Source organism: Lepisma saccharinum, chromosome 24 (assembly GCF_977018435.1).
Source record: "Lepisma saccharinum chromosome 24, izLepSacc3.1, whole genome shotgun sequence".
Taxonomy (NCBI): domain Eukaryota; kingdom Metazoa; phylum Arthropoda; class Insecta; order Zygentoma; family Lepismatidae; genus Lepisma; species Lepisma saccharinum.
In genome coordinates this window covers 55,444,636-55,465,986 of record NC_139252.1, presented here as the reverse complement: position 1 = coordinate 55,465,986, position 21,351 = coordinate 55,444,636, and the positions used below count along the sequence as shown (strand labels likewise).

The 21,351-nt window shown below is 36.7% G+C and overlaps 1 protein-coding gene across 2 annotated transcripts in view; it reads right to left on the bottom strand.

Annotated features, from left to right (window-relative positions):
• LOC145977926 (eukaryotic elongation factor 2 kinase-like) overlaps positions 1 to 20,669 on the bottom strand; it is a 46,300-nt gene extending 25,631 nt beyond the window's left edge. The window contains exons 1-7 of one of the 2 annotated variants that reach the window (XM_083110248.1): positions 20,466 to 20,669; positions 20,043 to 20,231; positions 17,170 to 17,433; positions 13,602 to 13,755; positions 10,591 to 10,763; positions 5,593 to 5,767; positions 650 to 825 (exon numbers count right to left, since the gene is read on the bottom strand). In XM_083110248.1, coding sequence (XP_082966374.1) covers positions 650 to 825; positions 5,593 to 5,767; positions 10,591 to 10,763; positions 13,602 to 13,755; positions 17,170 to 17,255 — 764 coding nt within the window. In that variant the 5' untranslated portion in view covers positions 17,256 to 17,433; positions 20,043 to 20,231; positions 20,466 to 20,669. The remainder of the gene's footprint in view (positions 1 to 649; positions 826 to 5,592; positions 5,768 to 10,590; positions 10,764 to 13,601; positions 13,756 to 17,169; positions 17,434 to 20,042; positions 20,232 to 20,465) is intronic. The other variant, XM_083110247.1, reaches the window with a different exon arrangement.
• Between the last annotated feature and the right edge of the window lie 682 nt (positions 20,670 to 21,351).

Here is a 21,351-nt window from a genome sequence, read left to right as displayed (position 1 = left end):
ACTTTCTTAGTTCAACAACTTGTATAATTCCGATGCACCGACTGCGCACGCGATAGATTTCAGATACCGACTGTTTGAAGAAATATTCTCCCAAGCTATTTAAACGAAATTCGAACTTCTGCCATTGAGAGACCACGTCTCTCAATAACTGTGCTTTCAGTGTAAAGCTGTGTTTGCAGTATCTTTCCTGCGATTCCGGAAGAATTCGCATCAGCGGATTTTTACATTTGCTGAAGATCGCAAGTGGCATTTGCTTGAAAGAAGCTCGGGCCCTTTTTATGAAATGATTAGATTATCGGACTATGGTGCCCGGTGTCTCGGATTCGAGTCATGCCTTCGGCATGATACAGTATGGGAACGGTGGCCACCCATCATTGTGAAGTAATTGGGGAGCTGGGAATGAGTAGCATAAACCCAGTCACAAAAACCTACAATGATGGACTGGGGGTTCATCGTGCTGACCACACATCACCCCGTAACTGGTTGCATGATGTCACACCTCGACAGCTGGGAGTAAGGTCAGCAGTCAGTAGGTAGGAAGCCCTGCCCTCACGGCCTGTTGCACCACTGGTTATAATAATAATAATAATAATAATAATAAAGTGTTGTGGAAACATTAGCAATGCCCTCAACAAAATTGCAAGCTCACCTTTCAAATGTAAAATGACTAAATGCGTGAGGAGTAAGACGAAGGTTGTCATCCTGTACGTAGCCTGAATTGGAGTTGTACTTGACGTAGTGTCCTTCGATGAAATGCTCGATGTGGAACAGAGGATGTCCTTCTCTCTCGGCAAATTCCAATACAGCCACCTGGAAGATGTCTACCTATGGAGGTGATGAGAAAAAAATAAACATTGTCAATACTGCAACATGTACAAAAAATACAGAATTCTTTGGTATTGTCAATTTACCATAATTTTTAAAAACATTTAGAGTAAAGTGACATTTGTTGGATCCCACTTTAACCCTTAAACACCACACCCAATGTAAGTCACAATGCCAAGTGCGTCTCTAATGGAAAGTTATATTTTTTATTTAAAACTTTGCATAATTTTAATCTACCTACAAATGATAGCGTAACAAATTTTAGCTAGTTTCTTCTGTTACAGATTACGCTGCAAGTCTATAGTTAAAAAATAATAATAATTTATCAAGTAGAAGAAAAATAAGACAAATGGTGGTTTTTCTTCAAAATTTGTTTGAACTTCATCCAGTCCACGTAGAGAACACCGGGACATTGAGGATTGGAAATGGGACCTGCATTTTGACTGATGTGTGTCCCATTTTCTTGGCAACAATAGCACACTTCCTGTTGATACTTTCCGAGGGGGAAAAAAATTCTAATGTAAAGGATTTACTCTTTTTTGGCTAGAAATTTCCACCCCCTGCACCCACAATATAGACAGAATCAAATTAAACTTTATTAATCAGATGACTCATGCCAGGATTCGAACCTGACGCCTTTGGTTGCTACTTCATAGTAAGAGGGAGATGAAAACAGCCATGACAAAAAACATTCACATGAACGCAATAGATCTTTACACAAACGGGGCAATTTGGACTGCCGTTGCTATAGCATCAACAGCTCTCTTGGATAATAGTTTTTCTTGTATGTATGCATTGCTTGCATTGTAGAATTATTTTCCTGTAGTTTACAGTTATTACAAGCATAAGAAAACAGTTTTTATTTGTGACGTTTCAGGAGAACACACGCTCCTTTCATCAGAGATTTATTTTCATTTCAAATAACCGTAAAAAAGGTAAAAGGTAAAGTGTTCCCCTGTGCTTAGCACCATGCCATGAAGGCGTATAGGGGGTGTGGGGGTAACGTAAATAACCGTAAACTACAAGAAAATAATTGGAATTGGAATCTCTTGGAATTTATATCACCCGAATTGAAAACAATCACATAAAATCTTGAATGCAATGGAAGTACAACCATGATACCAAGCCTCAACAGCTGATAATTTTTAAAAATGGAAAGCTTTTGTCTTTACAAGACAATACTTGGTAGCAAGGTGGATTCATTTAAAACAGGTTGATTTAAATCACTTTAAAAACATAATTTATACAATAATGTACATAAGCATTTTGTAAATATCAATAATTTTTTTTTTAGGAAATTAATGTTGTAATCATTTAATGGTATTTATTAGGTTCTAAGAATGGAAAAGAAAGGAAACAAAATATACAGAGCATTCCCCGCCATTCGCTACGAGACTCGGCGGCAAACGGGCCGGGGTCAGAACATGTCTTTCCCAGAGAACGGGGTCAGCGACAGTAGGTAGAGTCGGCTATTAAAATTACAGTTTTCATATAGTGTACTAACCTTGACTACAGGTGTTGAAAATGATGTCCCTCTGCTGCAACACATTTCTGGCATCTCCGAAAGAAATTTGCATTTACACGTGCAAGTTCATCTACTGTAATTCTCCCGATTTCTCGTACAACTCACTTTTAACTCATGGATGGTGTGCGGATTGTCTTTGTATACTTTATTTTTTAGATTTCCCCATAAATAAAAATCGAAGGCTGACAAATCGGGGGACCTAGAGGGCCATAATCCTCTACTAACAATCCTGTCCTCGAAAATTTCCTTTATCAAATCCTCGAAAATTTCCTTTATCAAATTCAATGTTTCGTCTGCTGTATGGGCAGTTGCTGAATCCTGCTGGAAATAAGCACTCTTGACACTCAATACCGGTTAACCGTTCAAAAAATGGGGTGAGTATTTGTGTTCTGTATCTGTCACCATTGATCGTATCGTAAAAAAAATATAGGGCCTATAATCCTATGTGCAGTTATAGTGCACCATACGCCAACATTCTCATCATGTAAAGGAGTTTCATGAATGAGATGAGGATTTTCTGTTTTGCGTTATAACATGGCCATGCTTCATCTGTGAAAATAATAAATTTAGAATCCACAACGCTATCGACAACACTTTGTAAAACCTAGTTACAAAAATTCACACAACTCGCATTATCTCTAGGCTGTAATTCATGCACTATTGTCACTCTGTAGGGCTTAAAATTAAGAATTTTAGAGGCTCTAAATGCTGTGGTTTTTGAAACACCCGTTTCTTGTGAGAGGCGGCGGATAGATTTCTGAGGAGACTGTTCTAACTTTAGTTCTATCTCATAGTTTTTCCTCAGTAATTACACTTGGGTTTTTCTTTCTACTTTTATTCAGAACTGACCCTGTTACTCTAAACTTTTTTACGAGGTTTAATATAGTGGTCCAATGTGGAACGGGAACACCAGGAAATTTCGTTGCAAAACATCGTTTCACTTCTCCACAATTCCTCTTTCCGAAGTAACACTCGACAAGATAAATCCTTTGTTGTAATGTAAACTTTTGTGGTGCCATATTAAGCCACAATATTCAACACACAGACACGACACAACACAACACAACTTCCGAGAGAGAGGATTATGGGCACTATTCACCGGATGTTTATATTTCTGTGCTTCCTTCGTGCTGGAGGGGACTGCACTTCCGGTTTAAAATGAATAACATTGAATTCAATGGTGTAAAGGCAGTGTCTTCGGAAAAGGCGACAATATTTGTGTGGCATTTGGTTTCAACATGAGATAGGGAACAAACAATTGTTCTCTGGTATCTATGCATCGTTTTCAGACAGACCCGATATTGAAAGATCAGTGGATTTAGGCAGTAAGGCAAAAAGATTGGACACAAACACGTGGGAGTAGGCTCTGCAGTCGGCACTTCATCAAATCAAATGAAAATATTTTACATGTTTCGAAAAATATAATTGTCTAACGCACGTGTGTTGATTAAATTTAAAAGTTGGAACTATTTATAATCATATTATAATGCATTTGCCTTTCGGTTGTTGATAGGTGCTCTCTCCATGGGTGTCTGTAAGTCAGTCGACTCCTTCTCCCCCCTCTGCAAATTGGCATTCTTCATTTCATGATGCAAAAAAGCAGGAAGTTTGTTATTTTTAATGTTAATAACAGAAATAAAGTTAACTTGGTTATTATTCGTTCAAACAGAGTAATCAATGTAAAATATGCATTAGATTGAAAAAATAAGTGAAAAATACAGGAACCAGGTATTTTTTTTATATTCTACCATTTAATTCAAAGAACAAATGGTTCCAGAGTTTTCAGAATTCAAAAAATTATAATTTTAGATGAGGTCACACAATATAAACTTTGTGAGTATTTTTTCTAACTTCTGAAGTCATTTCTTGAACGACACTAGCAAAAGTTAATAACAAACTACAATATGTGTTTATTTCAGTATAGTAACTATGAAATGTAAAAGTATTAATGGAAAATAGTTGTGCTGGATATTCACTCGGGATCGAATAGCATAATAATAATTAACAAACAACAATAATAATATAATAATTAAATTCGAATAAAATGTATTTAATTAGGTATTAGTGTATAACAATAATTTAACCTTAGCAATTACTATTATTTCCTTTACTGTTATGATCGAAGTATTTCAATGTTTATAATTAATGTAAGCTTCATTTCAACCTGGAGAAGTCTTTTCAAAACCGAAACTGATGGTAGAAGATCAACATTGCATTGGAAAATATTAGTATTGTCCCTTATATCTGCATCCAAACGATCCGGGAAATTGCCAATCTATGTACCTTTGTTTCTCTACATCACTCAAAAATTGCAAGTGATTCATTTTGTTTCCGATCTTTTATAAGAAAAGAAGCTCGGTGACGATCCGTATTCCACTTGTTTACATTGGAAAATTCGCCAAACCGGAAGTTCTTTCCCCGCCATCAATAATCGATTTGTCTGATCGATCATTTTTTTTGTTTACTCAGGAATAACCCCCATACTGGTGTCAGTCTGCAACGTCAACAGAAAGGGAAAGAGAGCGAAGGCAGGGAGAGCGAAAAAACATACTGTAGCGTGTGACTGTCGCGGACCCCATTCACTGGGAAAAACAAGCACTTACGCCGGGCCGCTTGCCGCCAAGTCTCATAGCGAATGTCGGGGAATGCACTGTATGTACTTATGAGGTGAAGCTCATATGAAAGAAAATGTAATATATAAACTGTAAACACATGTAAATTTCTCTTTAAAAAAAAGTCAATAATTTTCATGGGCAAAAATAGCAACCATTTTGTGTAGAAAAATATACAAAATACTAATCATGCTAAACCGTAAATGGTGTCATTATCATTAAACTGTAAATAAACATGGCAGTAGATATTTTGAAAACTATCATTAAATAAATTGCCAAATTCAGCTACAAAGACTATAAAAATATTTAAAGTTATAATTATAGAGTACTGTAAGAATGTTTTATTTTCATTGGAAGAAAAGTTACTGAAATTACGCACTCATCAAACATTTCCAGGGCCGTTTACTAGAAAAGGCATGTCTATGAAAAAAACATATATCTATATGCATAGTTCAACCATGCAAGCAGTTTTAAGTGTGTTTTTTAAGAAAAAATCTATTTCAAATCAAAAATAATATCAAAAATGATTTTTTTTTAAAATAAAAATTATGATTTTTATCCACCCTGCTTGGTAGAAATAGTGAAGATCTGATCTGAATATTGACTAGCCTATGAAGAGAACCTCCTTACCTTCTTGGGAGGATTGTGACGATTGTATTCTTCCCCCCATAGCTTGGCATCCATCTGTAGCTGGACATCCTGAAAATACACCTCCCTCTCCACAGGCTGCATGTATCGCTTGGCTACGTAATTGTTGCTATCCCTTCTCCAGTCTTCAGAATGGGTGAAATTACTCAACTTCTTCCTGTGAAGAAAGCACACAGCATATCAATTCAATCATGTGATATTTCATATTACTTTCCCAAGCCAAAATAAAACAATCGTTTATTTCACAATTCTCCCCTGGAATTAACAAAAAAATGAATAAGTGTTAAAAATTGTCCTTAACTTATGTTAACCATTTTTTTCTTCCTGGCGACTTATTCCTGGTCATCAGTATATTTTCCACTAGTCCCTTGGTCAATTTGCAAGATTCGCCACTTTTGGCTTAAGCACGAAGATGAGAATGAATTGTAATAAGATGAAATTGATGAACGAACAATCACAATACAACACAACCTCAAAAATCCATCCCTTCCGCTTGCTTTTGGACTTCCAAAAATTCACAAACAGGGAACCCCAATACGACCCATCATTGCAACTTTCACACATGCTGCTTACAAACTATCCAAATATTTAGTTCAAAGACTTGCTTTAATTAAACAACAAACTGAATTTCGTGTTAAAAATGTATGTGAAGTGAAACAGATACTAAAAAAAATGTTTGGAATAATGAGTATTGTACGAGGATGAATCAAATATGAACGAGCCTTGATTGGCTAAGCGTCGGAATGGGTAGCAGGGTGTGATTGCGCATGTGCAGCTGGTAGGTGGGGCTGTCGTGAGTCAGGAACCAGAGCAGCCGGCGTGTCGCATGCTTCGTTTAGTAGCTGTCACGATGAGTGACCCGAGTGTGCCTGTGTCTGTTGCGCAACGCATAATCAACAAGTTCCTCACCCAGGAAAATGTCAAACCGGCCGAAATTTACCGGAGACTGCAGGCCCAGTTTGGGAATGGTACCCTCTCGTGGGCAAGAGTGAAGGTGTGGTGTAAGGAATTCCAGCAACGCCGTGAACGTGTTGCAAATGACAACATGGCTCGTGCTCGTGAGCTTGTCGAACAGGATCGCCGAGTCACTGTGAAGCAAATTACGGCAGAACTTGGTGTGAGCTTTGGAAGTGTCCAATAAATCATCACAAAGCACTTGGGCTTCCGCAAAATCACAGCTTGGTGGGTTCCCAAGCTGCTGAATGTTGCTCAAAAAGATGACGGAGTTCGCATTGCTCGCCAGCTTCACACTCGTTTTGACGTGGAAGGGTAAGCATTTTTGCATTGCATCGTTACCTGTGACGAGACATGGGTGTATCATTACACCCCAGCATTCAAGCGTGCCAGCATGGAGTGGAGGAGGAAAGGCGAAGGAAACCCCGTGAAGGCCAAAGTTCGGTTGTCTGCGGGGAAGGTGTTGGCCACGGTGTTTTGGGACTGGAGGGGAATCCTACTGGTGGATTTCTTACACGAACGTCGGACCATCAACGCACCCTACTACTGCAGCCTCCTGGATCAAGTTAAGGTGCAGTATCGATGCAAACGACGAGGCTGTCCCATCCGCCAGGTCTTGATCCTCCACGACAATGCCAGACCCCATACAGCAGGTGTTACGTGGCAGAAACTGGTGGAAATGCACTGGGAACTGCTTCCGCATCCACCATACAGCCCAGACCTTTCACCATGTGATTTTCACCTGTTCGGACCCCTCAGAGAAGCACTTGGGGGCGAGCGATTTGCAACCAATGATCAGGTGGAAACCTTTGTGTGCAACTGGTTGGCTACCCACCCAGCTTCATTCTACGAGAACGGCATCAAGAACCTACCACAACGTTGGGAAAACTGTATCACTAAGGGCGGAGACTATGTAGAAAAATAGGATGTGGCAATGTCTCTGTTTCCTTCAATAAATATTTTTTTCCGCACAAGGCTCGTTCATATTTGATTCACCCTCGTATTACAATATTTCATGTTGAAAATTTATATCCTAGTGTCCCAATAGTAGGTGCAACAAATGCATTACATAGATGGCTTATTGAAATGAAGATTAACCTGGTACAAGCGTGGGAAATGGTGCATGCTATGGTTTACTGTGTCTGCAAATTACATTTCTTCATATTTGATGGTAAAATTTATCAAGAAAGTAATGGGTTATCAATGGGAAACCCAGTATCTGGAATCATTTCCAGCAATTACATATTGTATTTTTCAAAAATATATTTATTGATATATTATGAAAGTTTACACTATTTGGAGCATTTCTGAAAAATTCTGAAGTTGACAGGTGCCACAGTTCCCAAGATATATCAAATCAAAAATATCCAATATGGCATACTCTTTTCAAGATGACGGCTATCAGCATGCAGATGGTGATTGGCTACTTGACTGAACATGTCTTAAGTGATATAACAATTGATTCTACCAAGTCTCATGCTTTTATCGAATAATCAATGATTCTGGACTTACTGCCGGACTCTGATAAAGACACACTCTTTTGGCGCTGTTCTCCATTTAAAATATATTAAAACTGATATCGTTTTAAAGCTTATAAATTAGCCTACAACTTTTATTCCAAACAATTTTTTGTCATTTAATTTGTTTAAGGGTTACAAGGCAAAAACTTCAGAAAGTACTAGAAAAAAATCACTTTTTGAAGATTTTTGTTTAAATTACGGCAAAACCACCAACATTATCAAAAAACTAAACAGAATCTTTCTTGTAGCCCATCTAATGATTAATCATGAGGATTAAGACTTTTGGAATTTTGCACTACTACTAACAACTGACCAAAATTCAGCTTTTACGGAATTAGTCCGGACATTGGCCTTTTTTTGTCCTTCATTGACTGGGCTACAAGGGATTCTTTCATGAAATTGCAAATTTTTTTAAAAGATTTAAGTTCAAAATTGTTTTTAGATCACCAATGAGTTTGGAATGCACATTTAATGAACACAAAATGAGAAAATCTGTACCAGATATGGAAAGCACAGGAATATATAATATATAAGTTGTTCATGTACAAAGGATTATGTAGGACAAACAGCAAGGAAAATGGCAATAAGATGGCACGAACATGATTTGGAAATTACAAATTTAAATGCATGAACGGGTTTGTCAGCTCACATCATCGAGGAGAAGCATATGATTAAAAAGAGAAGGGTTTTGAAAAGAGTGGCGGGAAATATACATTTGAATGTCTGGGAAGCTTCGTTCATTGTGGAAGAACACTGGAATAAATTGAATAATGAAAATGTTAACATTGACCCACTATGGAGTTTTCTTTAAAATTCTATGTAACTGAAAACATCAAGAATATCTGTGAGAGCAATGGTGATTTTGAATTGCCTGATGATATTTGGGATTTATATATTTTTTTAAAAATGTGACAAAAATTTTCATCTTAAATAATAATAAAAGAGACTGCTTGTTTCGCAAATAAGTTGCTAGATCCAACAATGTAACCCTGACAAGATCCATTCTATAACTGATTAGTTTTTAAAGATTTGTAACCATTGTTTCAACTGAATCTTTAACCAAACTAAAAATAAATGTATGATGAAGAGAGTGTGTGTTCCCCTGAAATGTCACAACAAAACAAACTGTGCTTTTATGCTTCTAACAACAGTAGACTACAAGAGAAATAACACAACCTCCACAGATGATTATATGGGATGCGAGTCCAGGCACCAGAGCCTTGTTAGTCTATAACAATGCATGCCAGGGGTATATACTACATGAAGAGAACTGAAAGGGTCACCACCATATCTCTAAACTCGCAAGAGAACGTCCCATAATAAACTTATCTTTCTCTTTGTGATGTATATCTATGTAAATCACATTTAGATACCATATCATTATTAAAAATACTGTAATTGTATCTATTAAGATATACATAATACAGGCTATTTTTGCCATAAGTGGTAAATTAATGAATCTACAAGTTATTCTTAAGTATTATGTAGATTAGGGTCCACTTCCCACGTAAATTTTACTTTCTGGTCAAGCGTGTAACATTTTCTCTTCCTGTTTTCCATAGCCGACCAGTAACAACTGAAAAGGTTCACTGAAGGAACCGCAGTTCTGTTTTTATAATGGAACATGGCAAACGTCAGCTATTGGCATATTTTTAACGTGTGTACTTTCGTATCGCCATTACATACAAAAGAAAATGTGTGTGATGTTCTGAACTGCAGCAAATCTTTCTGCACTGATTTCATGCCGACTCTCCTTGCCTTCTCTGTCGCACTGCCATGCCGCACTAGTCTTACTCGCAACTCGAGACCGACAGCGACAATGCCCTCAAATCTTGTTTCGTATTTGAAAATAGACTTGTGTTCTTGTAACCATGAGAAAAGTATACTTTTGTACCTTGATTACATACAAGTCAACTGTACTTTATGAAAATTAGTACGTATAATACTGAATTACATGTAAACGCACCACATACCAATAAGGTTTAATGAACACTTTTTTAAATTATATTTTGCCGGGACCTACAGTAATTTACGTATAAAACAGAATTACGCAGAACTGAGTTATGTACAAAGTACCTTTATAATACTCAAGCACGCAGAATGAAAAATCTAATTTAATTTAGTTTATTTGATTTTTTATATTTTTACTCTTAAAAAAAGGTAAAGTGTTCCCCTGTGCTTAGCACCACGCCATGAAGGCGTATAGGGGGTGTGGGGGTAACGCCCCACACTTTCTTGATCCGGTCGTGAGTGGGGGTGATGTGATCAGCATCACGCCCCTGACCGCCTTTACCCCCCAGGGTTTCCCCCAGGTACCCATGTTTTTACTCTTAAGAATCCTAAATATACAAGAAAATGATTATGCATTAGAAATCACTGTTGTTGCAATTAACCTAGAAAGGTAGACAAGCGACATAAAATAATGAAAAGGAGAAATAATCAACATGGGACAAAGTAAGATTAGAAAAATGAATAGAGTATTGTTAAAAGTAGAGGTAAAACTCACAGCCTGTAACACTCCCGCATTGCCCCGTGACTGAAAGGTTGGGGCTCCATCTTGAGAACCACGTCGTCCACAACCCAGCTTTTGCGAAGGGCACTGTAGCGGTACCTCTTGGCCTTCTCGGTGGGGTACTCATCCAAATGGAACCTCTCCCATGGATCTCCAAGCAATCTAGCCTGTAATGCATTAGGTATTATATCAATATCATGCAAATGATATTGATATGGGAGCCATTTGGCAAGAAAATTTAGCTTTCTTATTACTTCTATAAAAGGAAATTACATACATTTTTCTTTATGGCAATTTGAAATTAAACTTTGTTATCTTCCTACATGTGGTTTATCTTCTCAATTTCAAATAAAATTCTAAATTCTGTAAAAAAGATCAAGATATTAACTCATTACCACCACAATAAAACATTCAGAAATAATAAAGAAAAATGTTAGAAAAATAATCATAAGTCCAGAGCCATCTATTGTTCACCTTAGCAAACCATATCCCAACAGAGCAGTGATTTTTTTAAAACTATTTTATTTCAAATTATTCAGTAATAAGTTAAAATCAGACAATATTGTAAAAAAACTATTCAAATTTGTTAATATAAAACTTTGTAGGATTTATGTCAACTTGTATTCGATTCTGGAAAGAAAAAATATCAATAAAGAATGAGGTGAAAAATTATCACGACTACTAAAAAATAAGATGGCTGAAGCCTGATATCGAAAAATTGTAAATAGTTTCTTATTTCTTTATCCCAGGTTGCATTTGCGTTTTAACGAAGCAATGTGACATGTAATATTTGTATATCACGCCTAGCGTGCTTGATATGTATGTTCTGATACAAAAACATTTCTGGTAGTGTATTCATCCAATCCTAAATGACAAATATTTCATGAGGAACAAAAATGAATCATTGGGAACTATTTGAAAAGCTTCTTTTCTCCTCCTCATAAGACTGGGTCAACACAGAAATTTTAGAGCTTCCACCAGGAATTGAACCCAGGACTACTTGCACCAAAGATGAGTGTGCTAACCATTAGGTTACGTGTGGGCTCTAACATACAAGAAAAGAAGTTTCATGTACAGCTGACCGCTCAGAAGATCATCCCCGACTGAAGTGACGTAGCGACAGGCGACTCCACTATTAGGGTTGAGGGAGAGCACCCTCAGTGAGAAAAACATGTGGGTCTGTTGTAACCAGCACAGCGATGCAAGTCATTTAGGGTTATCAGACGTCCTCTTGTACCGAAACAAATCCTGTTTTTCAGGTTCTAAAAATGCTCCGGGTGGGTTTTTAGGAAAATTTGGAAATATCCACTTTTTGGGGGTATAGACAACTGCTTAACTTCAAGATTAGTAACAAAATGTTATTTGTAAATAATGTTATTTTCCTGTAGTTTACGGTTATTACAAGCATAAGAAAACAATTTTTCTTTGTGACGTTTCAGGAGAACACACGCTCCCTTCATCAGACATTTATTTTCATTTTGACTAAAGATACAGTTATAACAATGGTTAATAATTTTTTAAACAAAAGTAATCCGTTATATAATGGATGTTGTCAATGTTACACTGTTGTAATATAGCAACTTAACTGTGAAAAGAAGCAGTCTGTTTTATTTTTATTTCAGGTATTTTTTTTTTTTTGTAAACTACAGGAAATTAATTCTACAATGCAAGCAATGCATACATACAAGAAAAACTATTGTAAATAATGGTTAATATTGTTTCCATCTTCAATTTCAAAGTAAGAAAATACAACATACTCAGTTGCAAGCGCAAAGATAAGAAACTATTCTTCCAACAAAGAAAAATTGTTGGACCTTTGCGTCTCTTCTGTTGTCACCGCCGTGACGCGTGAGGTTTTGATTTTAAAGTATTTCTGACCTCTACCGCAGCTCGTGGTGAGCAGCAAGTTTCTAACAATAATGCGATACGCAGCGGTTTCCTTTGATTTGAATTTCATAACATCAGAAATAAACATTAATTTTTAACTGCCGTACTCTTAGTTGTTACATGACAGTGGAGAAGTGAAGTTCTGTCAATGAGCGATCTGAACCATGACAAAATGCAAATGTGTTTTTAGTGACACCTTAGAAAAATGGTTTCCTGACTTTAGGCCTGGACGAAACAACTCCGAAGCAAAATGTTAATTTATATTCTTTTAAAGTAAGAGACCAAGTTTCACAACCGTGTAATATTACGGGATAGTGAATAAATATTACAATATTCAGAGATTTGCCTATATTATTTATACGGAAACGGAATAAAATTATTTGAAAGGGGCGTGTAAGCTATAAAAAGGTAAAGTGTTCCCCTGTGCATAGCACCATGCCATGAAGGCGTATAGGGGGTGTGGGGGTAACGCCCCACACTTTCTTGATCCGGTCGTGAGTGGGGGTGATGTGATCAGCATCACGCCCCTGACCGACTTTACCCCCCAGGGTTTCCCCCAGGTACCCATGTTATTCGACGCTGGGTAGGCGCCGGGGCCGCTTCCACCGTTAGAAAAGTTCCCGGATTTGAACCGGGCGGGGATCGAACCCGGGACCTTGAGCATTGTAGTCAGACGCGTTACCGACTGAGCCACCGCAGCTACCGCGGCTATAAGCTTACCAAAACACTAACTAGCACAAAATGTGTGTTCGAAGTGCTGCATCTTCCTTGAACGGTAACAACTTTTTTGCAATCTAAAAATGTCCTCTTTTTTAAAGTTTGTCATCTGGTAACCCTAAAGTCGTTGCCGTATATTATTTTTGAAATTCTTTGAAATACAGTCAAAATAATGCACAGGATAAGCAATACAAAAAGTATTCTGCACACTGAAACCAGCAACTTGTTGCCGCAGACACACGCTCTGTGTGAATGACGCAAATGAACTCCTATGAACTTCCAAAGGGACACTGAAGCGGAAGACTTTCTACTACCCCTAAAATCTGCAAATGAACTGATCCTTCCCTCCATGCCATATCCCCTCGTGAGCTGACTGCTGTAACACTTTCTCCCAGCCTTACCTTCATCACAGCATGTTTCCACGCAAGGACAGTCTTCTGATGACGATTTTCCTCTATGGTTGACCGGCGACTGTGGGCCTTGCCCATAGCGGCAGAGAAAAACACATGGGGGTTGTTGGTCTTTTTGTCCTCCACATCCTCGTCCAAAGAATTGCTGCAATGAAACAAGCAAAATAATAAAGATTGACTGAAAACAATTACCAGATTTCGTCAAGTAACATCATCGCCTTGTGATCAAGGGGTCCCAGATTGAACAGTGGTTTGGATTCCCATTTTAAAAAACTGTAGGTCCATTCCTGATTAGCCTCTCTGTGCATAAAGTGGACTTTATCATCATAAATTCAAGTATTTACAACATAATACAGTAAAACTTCGATTTTATGTTTTTCAGAGGACCACAGTGAAAGAACTTAAAATGCAGGACAATGTAAAATCCGGGAAAATCTTATAGGGTCATTCCATGTCAAATCAAACAATAAAAATTATTTTCGACCCTTTAGGATTCAGATTTTTTTGTTTATACATTGTACCTATCAAGAGGACAAGAACTGCCAAATTTTGAAATTTTTATACAGCTGTAGTTAAAAAACTATTTGACCTAGAGAGCTCAAATTGGTGTCATTCTCTTACGCTTTTAATGAGCTTTAATTTGAAATGCAACATGACTGTGAATTTTGTAATTCTTTTAAAAAAACTTTTTTTTCAAAATCTCAAAAACACGATTTTTAATTATTTTCGTAAAAATATATGTTTTGAAGACAACAATTGACTATTTATGTGCAAAATTTCATAATGGGACAGCAATGGGTTCCTATGGAAATTAATTTATTTTTGTATTGTAATGTGTGTGAAATTTGCTAAATTTCTTGACTTCCAAGTTAAAACCAAAACTAGATGCTGAGTGGTTGATGTTGAAGTCTTCCTGACTTAAACAATTGTCTCCGTACTGAACCTTCATTCTGCTGTAGAATTCATAAGGTTTCACTCCCTCTGAACACAAAAAAGAATAACACTTGGTTGCTCTTCTACGGTGCACGTCAACAGTGTAGCGGCCATGTTGTAAGAGCTACTGCGCAGGCACATAACGCTTGATGGTCACGACACCTTTATGGCATGTTGCTAAGGAACCTTTTTGAGTGTCGAAACACAAATTTTCATTGTGCATAAATCTCCATGAAGTTCACAATAAAATTCCTGTTATTTAATTGACTTCCCCTCGTACATTTTTCAATTTGCTTATCTGATATTAAAAGTGATAAATTTTAGGTATTTTCATGTTATTTGTAGTCTAAAAATTATAAAATATGAAGACTTCAACATCAACCACTCAGCATCTAGTTGTGGTTTTAACATGAAAGTTAAGGAATATAGCAAATTTCGCACACATTACAATACAGAAAAACTAATTTCCATAGGAACCCATTGCCGTCCAATTATGAAATTTTGCACACAGTCAATTGATGTCTTCATATATTTTTATTAAAAAAATTAAAAAATTCAAGTTGCACAGTCATGTTGCATTTCAAATTAAAGCTCATTAAAAGCAGAAGAGAATGACGCCAATTTGAGCTCTCTAGGTCAAATAGTTTTTGATCTACAGATTTCAAAATGTACTCAAATTTTCGGATTATTTATTTTTTTGATGAAAAATCAATAACTCAAAAACTGAGAGCTGAAAAAATCTGAAATTTGGCAGTTTTCGTCAACATTACTGGTACTACCACTGCACAAAAAATTATCAATTTCCGAGATGTCAAGATTCAGACAGTGGTTGATTTGACATGGAATGACCATATAACATTTTGATGTTTTGGAATGATGAAGACTGAATGTTTAATGCAGGAAGATGTAAACCCAGGGAATGTAAAATGTGGATTTCACTACATAATATGAAAACTGTACCAATTAGCCTTTGGACTAATGCCAGAATCTGAGAAATTATGCTCTTAACGGCATTTCAAGATTGTATTTCTGAGTGATTTAACGCTAAAGTTCCAACACGTATGATATCTCCCTGTTCAGAACAAACAACTCCCTTTGCTAAATGGTCAATTGTAGGAAGAGGAATGCTGATGTGGTCCTCGGTCTGCAACTAGCCATCAATAGGTGCAGTCACCATGGTTTTCATGCCCGACAAGTAGTAGTTATTTGACTTCACTATCTTCAAATGACAGATAAATATTAGTTCAGAACATTAGAGAATCAGCACAGATGCAAAAATATTTTTTAATCTTCTCTTTAAACATTAACAGAAAATCATTGGCAGGGAATGCGTACGCTGGGAGGATATTCCTTACTTCTTGCATTGTTTTAGAATGATGAAATGGAAATTTTTAGTCATTAGAGTAAAGTTGTAATAGAGCAATTAATTCTTAATAATAATCATTATGTACAGTCACGGACACTTCTGGGTTGTAACAATCCCATTGACTTTCATTGAAATCGCTACAGCCCAGAAGTGTCCGTGACTGCATGCATTTAGAAAATAACACATACAGGGTTATTCAAAATGGTTGTAAGCATGGACGTCTGCAGGATTTTTTCCAAGGAGGGCCAAGGAAGGTATTTTTTTTTCAAGGGGGGCCAACAAGTCACATTTTCCCCCAATAGAGTGTAGTTCCCTAAAAAAAAAACATTGCTTAAATTTGAATTTATGGTGTTAATGCAATAATTAACACACATTATTGTGGCTAAATTGAAATTATATGTGTGAAATACATAATTTTTGGTTGACTTTCATTTGCCAGGGGGCCCATGGTTGTCAGGGTTTCAATATATTTTTTTTTTTCTGAGCAGGTCAGGAAACATTTGGCATTTATATATCCGCACCAATTGATGGAGGCAATCTCAGCGTTTTCTTTTGCAAAGGTAGTGTTCTGTAGTTACACATTTGTCCATTAGGAGGCAAGTTTTACAAAGATATTGTGTCACGGCTCTGAGAAGGTGTTTTTTTGTGCTTGAGTTTCATCATATTAAATCAGTTGCTGTTGTGTAAATAAAGTCTGCTTTGTGGATAAATTAGTAACAAAAGACATGTGTGGTATTTGAAGAATTTCCAGTGGGGAGGGGGTAAATTTGAGAGGGGAAAACGTTGTGTGTGTGTGCAATATAGGAAACACTCCCCGAACACTACAAAATATTAAATTTTTGAAGCCATGGGTTGCATCTTCAATTCTAAAAAGACAAAGGTGTAAACAGAAGTAAGTGTTCGACCTGCAAAGTTGCCAGGCGCAGCGCAAAGATATAGTCAGAATGGAAAAATGTAGTTCTCTAGCTGCTCAAAAATATTGGCATTGGCCGTAGTGCAGGTGATGTGATCAGTATCATGCTGCAGCTACTTTTACCACATGGATTAAGAGCTGGGTGAGTCAGAGCCATTTCATGCAAGAGCATTGTCAGAAAAGTTCTCATTTGAGACGACCCACACTGGGGATTGAACCCAGGTCTTCCACGTGGTAGTCAGATGCCCTACCGAATAACCACCATGGCTCCAGTACTGAATTTCTCTGAATAACACCTCCAATTACTGAATCATGAAAGAAAAGAACTATAAATTTAAGATGTTTACCTTCTAGCAGCTGAGCTAGGGTGCCTCTCCACGTCCTCAAGCACTATAGGCTCCAAAACCAAATCCTCGATATCTTGTTCATCCATCTCTTGATGCAACAGCCAAAGTTGATTCTTACAAGGCAAAACTTGTTCCAAATCCAACCATTTCCCAAACACACAGCTTTATCTCAAAGAAAACCAGTATACAATCTCTTCACGGGTGCTCACACTTCTCTCGTGGAACAATACCTGAAATTAATCTTGGACAAATTGGCCACTGCCCCTGAAAATGAAAGAAATCTTAAGCAAAAATACTGAATTGTATCTATAAGAGCATTTACTTTGTTTCAATCATATGCATCACTACATTTGATTTGGTACTACTTTACTATACCGGAGACACCTATCAATGATTTATTTAGCAATTTTTTACATTGCGAACGTACTATTCTGCATTGCAGAACATTTCTTTAGGTGAAATAATGAATTTCTAATGAAAAATACCTCGGTTTAAAAAAAAATTAAGGTAAGAATTAACAATATAGAGATATTCTGTAATTACTTTACTAGTTGTTATACTCACTAAATATGCAGTCGTACTTACGTATATGCACATAATATTTGGGGCTAGCCCCAAAAACCATTGACGTTAGCCCAAAAATTCACGACAGCCCCACGAACCATCGAGGTATGCCTACTAGGTTAGGTTCCATTAGCACTCCTTTCATTCAATTTAGCATATACGGACAACATCGGTTTTTCTCGATGACGTGCAGAAAGCAAATGGCGGCAGCAGCAATAGTGCGTCGGAAATAGATTTTCATAGAAAACCACATGCATTCGCATTAAAATGGATCAAAACTACATTCCCGAACATCAACAACCCTACAGAAAATGATTTGCGGAAGTACTTTCTCCTGTAAATTTGAAGAAATCCATCTCCAGTATAGTAAAGTGTTACCTTTGATTGAATGTGAAAGACACAGGAGGGCAGATTTTTTAGCCAAAACACGTGAAGTATGTACAGTCATGGAGAGAAATATTTCCCCCATAAGCCTGCTGGTATAAATGCTCTATCGGGGATTTTTTTTTCATGACTGTACACAAACATGTAGAAAAATTAGTGTTTGGAAGTAAGTTTTTTTTAGGAATTCTAACTGTAAATAGTTACTTCTAAAAGTAGCTCTAACAGTTACTTTTCTGCAAAAGAAGTAACATTATGAACAGTTACTTCTACAGTTGTTTCACAACTCTTGAAATATTCTGTACAGTGCTGGTAACAATATGAACACCTGTAAAAACATAGTGGAATATTTGCATTGTTAATGAAGCTTGTGTTTAATATGAGTTGTTTTTTACTTCTGGAATTGTTATAGTGAAGCAATGAGAGTTTAAGTGCTGATAGTAATTTTACTTTTTGCTAAGTTAGGAGTGTTAAAAGAGTTACGCTCTTCAAATGTGTTTTTTTTTTATGAGGAATTGGATGAAAGCTGGTCACATTTCATGAATAAATATCTGTTATTATTGTTTCTGCATCTTGAAATAAATTTTGTTGCTAAGTTAAAACCTGCAATTTCAGAGTATATTCTTGTTAGTAAAAACTGTTTGTATGCACACTAAAATAGCAAAAGAACACGTCAAAAATAACTATCAGTACCAAACCTAATAATCCTAACCTAACTACGTAAAATTATAGTTGCTGTTGTGGAAAGACGTTTTGGGTGCAATATTCACTTGCGTGAAGCCTTCAGGCTGTTCTGCTACACGGTAAAGTAATACGCTAAGGTAACAGACATACTTTACTTCACAAAAACACATTTCCGAGAGCTAAAATGAACTGAAAACGTTCATGAACAACAAACAATATCTTCATAAACCATGCAAAATATTTTATTCTCCAGTGGGTCAAGGGTACCCAGCAATTCTTCAAGAAAGTATCAGAAAGAGCCAAAAAATATATATTGGACATGTATTCCTTCATTTCACCTTATTCTTTATGTATAAGAAAACAGTTGTTAAATAAAGCACAGTGATAGAACATAGAACGTATAATTCATGGTTTGATGTACAGTCATTGTACTTACCAGCAAGAGTAATTAAACACTGTGGTTACCCTAGACAAATGTTCGAACACCACCTACATAAAGGTCAACTACAGTAGTGCCTCAGACAGGGTTTGAATCCATGACCTTGCACTTCAAGGGTATGAAACATCTTACACATAACAATTGTATCAACTTAACTTCATTTCATTAGTTTCATTGTGCAAATTCGTGTTATGTATATTGTGGTACACCGTATCAATTATAACGCAGTCCTAGCGTGCAATGTCAATTAGATGCTAATGTGAATCGTTGTCGCTATCATTCAGAGAAAGCAGAATCATCTGTAACTGAAAATATGTTGCAACATAATTACTATTTCTCCTTTCCTTGAAACGTTTGATTGGAAATTCAATTTCCATGCTACTAAACAACATTGATATGTGTTTTAAATACTGTATCAGTGTTTATTCTACCTAAGTTTGTTATTAAAAATAAAAAAAAAACTTCAGAAGCATTGATGTTTTGGCGCTCAAACAGGTGACACTGGCAATATGCCTTGGGCTTGTTATTTTCCAATGCGCGAAAAGATTTCTATTGGGAAAATTACTTCGATTTAATAATGTTAGTATTTAAACGGGTGCAACAGTTTGCCGGTTAAAGCTGACACATACGTTCAACCTAGTGTTTACACGAAATGTATACGATATTATTCCGATGTACCGGCATGTTATGAAATAGAAAAAAAATGCCAAGGCTACTTCCGCAAATTGGAATCTACGTATGTTTACATCACTGGTTCATCGTCTTTAGCTTATTAAATATTACGGAAATACGTAAAGTAACTTACCATACGCTATGTCAGTTGAGTATATGATTAAGAAGAATTGTGTCATGGCTAAACAGACACTAGAAAAATATTTTCCTTCCTTGCCTTGGCTTTCACTATCTTTCCAAGGTCAGCAGGACAACAAATTCGTGGAGGTCACTCGCCTTTGCAGAACGCACCGGACCGAGTCTCCTTGTTTTGTTTCGTCTGCTAAGAAACCGACAAAAAAGCTAGTTATTTTCAGACACTGAAAAAATAAGACATGACAATTCTAAAAGAACTTGCACAATACATACACAACAAATTATAAACATGATTATATATTTCGCATAAAAGTAGTGTTTACTGGATTACTTGAGCTAGTACAACCAAAACATTAGGTAATTTTCCTACGCCCCCACCATTAGCCATTGACCTACTTCTATATTTTGCAGGAGTACCAACCTGCAGCCTTCTTGTATTTTTACTTTCAGCCTAAGCCGTGATAGCGAGAAAAATACACTATTTGACACTCAAATGTTCTCGGGACGTTGTATTGCAAGATCTATTAGCTCTTCGTGCTAATAGATCAAAAACAGATCAACGTGTTGGAACGCAAGATTGCTAACTGCGCACTGTGCCTGGTGCTATTTCGTTGGGTTGTTTGTTGTGGTTTTCCGCTTCCTCCTATTGGCTAATACAATCCTGCGCGAACACCAAAAGCTACAGAACGTAAATTAACTATCCACAGCAGAATAATACAATGGATTCCGGTCATACCGTATAATCCAGAGACAAACGTAATTCGAATATTCTTTTGCGTTGTTATGTGCGAATAAAGTCCTTGAGAAAACCCCTAAAGCTTGCAATGCTTCGACAAGAGAAATCTTTGGTTGAAATCGTTAGATTGCTTGATAAACATGCAACACGAGATAAGCCTGGAAAAATGTGCATTTCTGTTTATATTATTAACGTTCAATTAAACTCAAAGATATCTAATATTTATGGTCGACCTTATCTAGATTAGACATTTTTTTTTCTATTGCAGTTGTTCGAGTGGTGTAATCAGAATGTGTGGCGCATCTCTCTCAAGTAGTGCGTGCTCACTATAATAATAATAGAACTTTCCTAACATGGCAAATGACTCTGTCGTCTGCAATGCAGCAACAAACAACATTCCCAGTTCTTTGAAAAAGAATATTAACACAATTTAAAGCTATCTTGGAATGAAAAGTATTAATAATCATCACTTCGCTACTATTGTTTATTATAATGGGGATACAGGAATACGATAATTTCAAATTCAAGAGGTGTTTTCTTGAGGGGGCAACATTATTATCAGGGTAATATG